Source organism: Lineus longissimus, chromosome 8, assembly GCF_910592395.1.
Source record: "Lineus longissimus chromosome 8, tnLinLong1.2, whole genome shotgun sequence".
NCBI classification, from domain to species: Eukaryota; Metazoa; Nemertea; class Pilidiophora; order Heteronemertea; family Lineidae; genus Lineus; species Lineus longissimus.
The window spans coordinates 9,880,246-9,887,773 of NC_088315.1; the positions used below are offsets into that span (position 1 = coordinate 9,880,246).

Consider the following 7,528-nt stretch of genomic DNA (forward strand, 5'->3'; position numbering starts at 1 on the left):
TGCTTTCTTGCAGGTGATGAAGGCACGAAGGCGTTACAGACGGCCGAGCTGTCATCTCACGGCTTCCAGGGATTGAGTATGAACAGACTCTAGTGAGAGGCGTGGTGACGATAACGTGATGTGTTCAGAAAGTTGTGTCAGGGAAAGTCATTTTGGACGTAGCCATGAGTATTGTGATGTATATAAGAGGGAAAAGTTATGACATTTTACGGAAAGAATGACTGAAACCGTCATTTGGAAGACAATTTCAGAATTTTCAGGATATTTGTGACGAGATAGTTCAATCATTTATGATGGTCTTGAGATAACATGTGTTGTGTCAGGGATTGAGGGAAAGTGACAATGTTTTATGAAAAGAATGACAGTCGGAGACCATCAGTTGGTTGGGAGACAACTTAAGAATTTTCAGGATATTTGTGATGGGATATTTTATTGGAGATGTTTTTGAGATAACGAGTGCTCTGTCAGGGGTACTATGAGTTGAATTGAGCAAAAGTGGCAACATTTTATGAAAAGAATGACTGAAACCATCAGTTGGAAGATGATTTCAGAAGTCTTAAGATATTTGTGACAAGAAAGTTGATTGGAGATGGTGTTGAGATAAAAAGTGCTGTGACAGGGGGAATACGGGGTGAATCTGATCGCAATTGTTGTCGCTATCATTAACAATCAATGTGATTTCATGATAACGCCTGAAGTGAAGAGTTCTTGGGTAGGTGAGATGCGTTTATGTGGTATGCAGGTTGCTGTATAGTGGTTTCTGGTTGTCCTCGGATGCTGTGTGACTAGATAGAGGAAATCTTTAATGTGTCAGTTGCGTGATAGATGGCACGGAGTTGATCTCAGGCTACATATCAGTGAACTTAGAATAGATTGGTTTGGAAGGGACGGGATGGGTTCTTAATTTAGATTTTCTGAGAGTTTGGAACGGGGAGAGTCGATGTTTTGTGCATGGAATAAAAATGATTGAAAGTTGTTATGTTGAGGACTATTGGTGATATTACACCATATTCGGACTATGCTAAATGTCTATAAACTAATGTTAATATCTAACTGATGTTGATACAGTGCAACTTTGCTTATTATTGGTAAGTGTGCTGCAGCATTTGGATGCTTAATTAAATGGTTTGGTTGGTCATGTTAAAAAACTTGAAGAAGCTATGTGTCGGGATTATATACATGTTAAACATAGGCTGGTGCTGATTCATGAAGTTACAGCTCTTCAGTTGACTCTGTGTGTCCACTTTGTAATTATTAAACACTGTCTACTTGACAAACCATGTACAAGCAGATCCAGAGCCATGCAGCAGAGTTCTCCACAGGGTTTTCTCAAGGTAGGGTGCTACCCTTGATATTCAAGAGGTTTTGCCAGTGTGCACCACAAAGTTGGGTGGCCAGCAATTGAAGGAAGGGCGTCCCTATAGAAACCCTTTACAAATTTCTAGAGCTAGGTGGGGTGTTTGGTAAGCTGCCAAGGTAGGGTGGGCCGCCCTGAGAAATGGCCTTGTGGAGAACATTGATGCAGAGAATGTGTTTTCCTTTCTTGTGGGGGTAGTTGAGAGAGTTCAGATCTGATGGCAATGTTCATGTTGGGGAATTCATATGGTAAAACTGTCTGTCACGTCCAATTGTGTAAGTAATAAACGTGTAATTTTATAATTTTGATGGAAAATTTACCAATTTACTGCAATAAACCGTACTGCAATATCAGAACGTTGTTTTGACAAACATTTTACACAGCGAGGTTTCAGGGTTTCTAGTAAATTGATTTTAAAAAGTAAAGGAAAAATTCTTCAAGAATGGCTGTGGGTCTGTTTACAACTGCTGCATGTAAATACTCGATCTGTATTTCCACAGTTAGGCCTACTCCGAAGTGAGTCAGGCCCTGTATGTGTCCCTGACAGGGCATTTCTGCCAACTTAAAACTTCAATAGCTACATGTAGTGTTGAATGTCCGAGCTGTTAGATGTAGCTATAGATGTCTTCATATTAACACTACTCTGTCCAAGATCATGGCTGCAGCTAGATAGGGGAGCACGTTCTCCCTCCTCCTAAGGATCACCAAAAAACACGCTTTTCATGTAAATTCAGGCCCATTTCTGACTGATGGAAGGGAGGTGTTTGGTTCACATGCCACAAATCTAGCTATGGGCCTGATTATTCTCAGTTATGCACTTAAATAAATATCTTATGTGTAGTCTTCGATCATGCTATATATCCTGGGCATCTTCATAGTTTGTCAAGTTTTTAATCACACTCCATATTCATGTATCTAGACGCTCTTTGCATAGTCACTGTCAGTATTTTGCATAGCCTCGATCTGTAAAGCATTTTTAAAATTATTGATAAAGTACTCTGTTGTTGTGGGTATATGGTGATTGGTCTATGGCAAGCAGCAAATTGCAGTCTACTTCTTCATTTGAAAATGTTTTATACAACAAAAACACAGCCATAAATTGAACCTGTCGCTGCGTGAAATTATTTAATGGACATTTTCAAGTCATCAAGTTATGATACCGAAATTGTGTTTAGAACTAGCTTGTTGGCATTTGTGTTTAAGCAAAATCGTAGCCACTGACTTTCAGCTTTAAAAAAAACAACAACAACCATTACCTGGCCAACTATTATCTTTTTGTTCAGTTCACTCAATTATTAAATTGACTCCATTATCGATGCTGGCAGCATTTTAATCAACAAATTGAAAAGACCTACTTCCATGTCTCTGACCTTACATTCACTACAAGGGAGAATGTGTATTACTGTATACTCCAGTCAATCCAAAAATAAATGGAACAAATTAACATTGTAGCCAGGAGCACAGCATAGTCTGTTGTGAATTTTAGGTGTACGTGTATCCCAGTCTGCATGAAGCCAAGTACTAATTAAAAAAATTAGTCTTTATTAATTTTTGATTAAACTAAAGGTATAATTCACAGGTCCAGTTAGGAGTTGGCTATTGTAAACTATCAAAGCTAGTGTCAGCTTTTTGGATCAACTTAAGGTTAGCTAGAGTATAGATCCATAAAGACCAGTACATATTGTGGTGCTGTGTCTTCACTAGACATTAATGAGGAACATTTATGTATCTCGTTTATTTGGACTTGAGTATCGGTGAAAATTTACTCTGCTCCCTTTAATTTGTCCCTGTTTTAAGGGTAGAACAATCCAATAATCAAGACAATGAGTTAGAGAAGAGGGTCATTTGAATGCTCTTGCATTTTTATCAAAGGAGGACTATAGGCAGGAGCTGTGTGGGGCCGGATTCGAAGATATCTGGTGACTTAATATGCAGTTGGGGGACTGGGTTGCATTTTATTCAGTGATAAATATATTCCATGTACAAGCACGAAAAGTTATGATGTACCCGTACTGTGAGATCAAGGAGACCCCTACTACTGGCAAATTTATTCAACTTAATCTGACCTAAATGTACCTGCCTCCTTCCTGTAGTCTCCCTTTAAAGTGTTGGTCGTATTATATTATCATATTAGTATTATGATATTATCCAAACCAAACATTAGTCATGTGTTAGTCAAGTGTTCTTAATAGAATGGCGTGCAATTAATCTTTTATGTTACTTCTGAGGTCAATGCCTCAATATGTAAAGTCTATTGGCAAAATGGACATGCACACATGATTCCTGAAACTTTCTCTTCATCAGGGATGCTAAGTTCTCAGAGCAGTTACATTGCTTTGGCATAAATTATACGTTGGGCGATTATTTGGTGCTATAAATAGTGTGAATAGTTTTCTCCTTGCACAAAATCGCATGTCCCTGAAGCCTCACCAAGCTTATCTTTGTAAATATTTTTCAACTCTTCTCTGAAACCAAGGCTGACAAGTTGATTGATAGGATGGAGTAATCGTTGCAATCACTGGCATCAAAAATCAATTTTTGCTTGTAACAAAAGTAGAACATCATAGGCTACTGAAGCCCTTCTTGTGAGGCTTACACTGACTGCAAACTCCTTCATTTTTGTGAACCTAATATTTTTGCAAATTTCTCGTACGTAGCAAAAATTACTGATCGATCCAAACTACATATTTGCTAAAATTTACGGTGGCAAGAGTATGGAAAGGTAATCCTGAATCAATCCATTGGAATGGCTGTTAAATTATTCACTGTTATTCCTGAAATTGTCCTTTCTCGAATAAGCGGTCGGTCAAATGGGAACACCTTTTCCTCCTTGGTGATGTAAATATCAATGTCAAAATATCGTCAGTTGATTTTGACGCAGAAGTAGCTCGAAAGCTAGAATTTTCTGACGTATTGTATAAAGCCTCATGACAATATTTCTAATGAAGATATTTAGTGCTAGAATTTGTTTCGTGTAATTTTTGTGAAATTGGATAATTTTGTTACCATGATTATGTACAGTTGTTTGTATTTTTGTCCAAGGAATCCTTGGCAAGCATTTGATATATATATCTTCAGTTCTTTTGCACAGATTCATTTGCATATGTATGCTTGACCAGAATATTTGCGCCAAATGCGTGTTTGCTTCCTTTTAGCGCCCTCTGACTGATTTTAAAAGAACCTGCGAAAGCGTGTAGGATTAAAATAAAACTGTACTGAAAATTGACAACATCAAGTGCATCGCAGACAACAAATTTTTATCTCAGTGACGTGCGATAATTATTGCTGCGATGAGCAATTCAAAAGTATCATTTGTGTGTGATGTGGGTAAAGACATTTGTCACAGTGTTCTTCGAAATAAAACAGGCTTGATGTTTTTATCAGCCAGTGATGACTAATTTTAGCTGCAGGCTCCTGGAAGCCTGGCAGACAAGTGATTTTTGTCACATGTGATGAAAAGTTCTTTTTTTGGTGCTCTTTAGTACCAGTACCAATTTTAAAGAGTTTCAATGAAGTTGATGATTTGTTACTTGGATTAAAAACAAGCTTGAGCTGTTTGATTAACTTATTGATAGTTGCTCTGCATTTTATGATAGTCATTTCAAGTCGGCTACGATACAAGTCTGGGCAAATTTGCTCCATTTTTTAATCAGTCTTAGTGCACATAGGGTCAATTTTCATCTGCCATTGATGTAAGATATTATGCTAATTATTTGTCAGCATCAGATCATAAGTTATGTGTACTAGTGTACAAAGCAATTTTAATTGGTTATTGTCAAATAAATGCCAAATATCAATATTGGAAATGTTGAGTTTCTCTTATTATTTCATTTTTTTCCTTATTTGGTAATGTGCTGACAATGTGCTGACAATGTGCTGACAGTGTGTTGGCAATGTGCTGACAGTGTGTTGGCAATGTGCTGGCAATGTGCTGGCAGTGTGCTGACAATGTGCTGACAACCAATACCAGTGATGAACAGTGGAGCTTACTTTTATCGAAGGGTTTAAAACTATTCAAAATTATCGCCATCTACACTATTAGGATGAAACTTATTATCCCCAAGTGCGTTTGGCCTGCTTTGAGATGGTGCGACCGCGTGCTGGTAAATTTGTATTTTAGATGGGCATGACGTGCTGTGCACGTCACCCGCATGATATGGGCCATGTACATGACGTGCTATGCACGTCACCTGCAGCGAATGGATTGATGAATACTTGGCACTGGGTTTACAAACTTCAGTATAAGGAGCCGCATAGCCTATTGGTTAACACTATGGGCTACCACGTAATAAGGCTTGGGTTCGATCACAGGGAGAACAGAGCTTGGGATGAAAATAATGAATTGAGGAAGCATCATATCATGATAACAAAAACTTTATTGTTGAATGAATAACATGAGAAAAATAACAAACAGTATCACATGAATGCTTTTAACAAGAAAATATCACAACACCTGGGATTTTGGAGTGGCATGAGCTTAACTACTTGCATACTTTTATTGCCAAACTAGCACTACCGGTATTGTACCATAACATTGCAGTTGAATCAAAAGTTTTTAAAAATCCTTTTTGCCTCCCCTCAGTCAAGGATGCCCATTTTGCAAGTTGTAAATCCCAACGATTATACCAGGAGGTATCTCCGCATAGCTCGATGTTTGATGGAGATAGCTCGATTAAGCTATGCCACAGCATACATGAATATCCTTTACAAACATTTAAAATGTGCGATATTTTGCTGAATTTAACCATTGCCCAGCTGTGAATACACCATGGAACAATTTAGGAAATTATCATTGAAATCAGCAAGGACATGAGCAGATTTGCGATGTCGAATTGGCAGTTGTGATCTGCGAAATAGCTTCTTTGGGCGACAACTTGCTGTTAGGGCATCCTTGTCTGACTGTCCCTGTGAAATAAACTGCTGCTGGACAATGAAATTGTGTTTAGGACTACATATTTTGTTTAGAATACATTTAAGTATAAATAAGTACATCTAATTGTATCTTTGACAGTCACACAGTTTGGTATCACAGTTTGGAAGAGCACCAATAAAACTTATGTGAGAATTTACAAAAAATAGGGAAGTCAAGTGTTAAAGTGATGAAGAAGTGGGCCTGTCCCTGAGAAATAAAGCATTACTGGACAATAAACTTGTGTTGAGTAATAAATTAAGGGTAAAATATTTCTTACAATGTTGTAAGTCAAGGAAGTATGATTTTGCATCAGCAAAACCCTAAATACTGAGGTTGTGATCCAAGAAAAAACAATGACATGGTTTGGAAGACAGGCAAAAAAGTTCGCCCCTACCAATGTATCTTATCATTACACTTCATTCAATGGATGAAGTTTCTTCTTTGACTCATTTTTACCTTGTGTCGAGGATGCAATATTTGGAAGCCGGGGAAGTGGGGATTTTTGATAGCAGAATTTTGGAGATGCTGGTTGTGAGGCCTTAACAGTTTTCATCTTGGAATCAGGAATCTGAGGAAAAGGAATCCTCCTGGACAGAGAGTCCTTGTTGGGAATTCGCTTCGGAGGTGTTCTACCAACTGGGGAATGAGTGCAGGCTGTTGCTCCTTCTGTCAAGACGTCTCTATGCTGAACATCATACCTACGATAACTGCTTCCTTCATCTAGAGGTAACCTATCTAGAGGCATCTTCATAGTTGTAGAGGTTCTTTCTGAAGCCGTGGTTTTATCAGCTTGTCCAGGCATCTCATTTACACCAGATAGCCATGACAAACAACCAGATGATGTCTGATTTCTTCGTCCTTTAGAGCGAGAAGTGAAACGTGTTCCTCGGCTTGTCTTCAGTTTGAAACCTTTTGGTACAATGTACTCAAAACTGTTGGTAGTTTTGATCTTTGAGACAGGTTTCAACTCTGACACAGCACAAATCCCCTTGTCCTTGCTCCTCTCGAACTCCCTTCTAGGACCCTCATTCAAGATGCCCTCAACTCTGCTATCACTGGACCCAAATATCCCTTTCAAGCTCACTGATGAAAGACAAGTTCTGGCACCAGCAGAACTCTCCTCTTTAGTATGGGTCTGAACATGCTCACAGGCATTTCGTCTTGCCTCATTCTTTGATGGCCTTTTGTCTCTGTTTTTCCCGTAAATTTGATCAGGATTCTTCGTGGGACTATCACTCTCCAATTGGACTATTCCACCT

General features: G+C 38.5%; 1 protein-coding gene across 3 annotated transcripts in view; it reads left to right on the forward strand.

Moving 5' to 3' along the window:
* LOC135492003 (rho family-interacting cell polarization regulator 1-like) overlaps window positions 1–5,163 on the forward strand; it is a 63,161-nt gene extending 57,998 nt beyond the window's left edge. For all 3 annotated transcript variants that reach the window (XM_064778054.1, XM_064778051.1, XM_064778052.1), the window contains one exon: window positions 14–5,163. In XM_064778054.1, the coding sequence (XP_064634124.1) occupies window positions 14–93 (80 nt within the window). In that variant the 3' untranslated portion in view covers window positions 94–5,163. The remainder of the gene's footprint in view (window positions 1–13) is intronic.
* The last annotated feature ends 2,365 nt before the right edge of the window (window positions 5,164–7,528 follow it).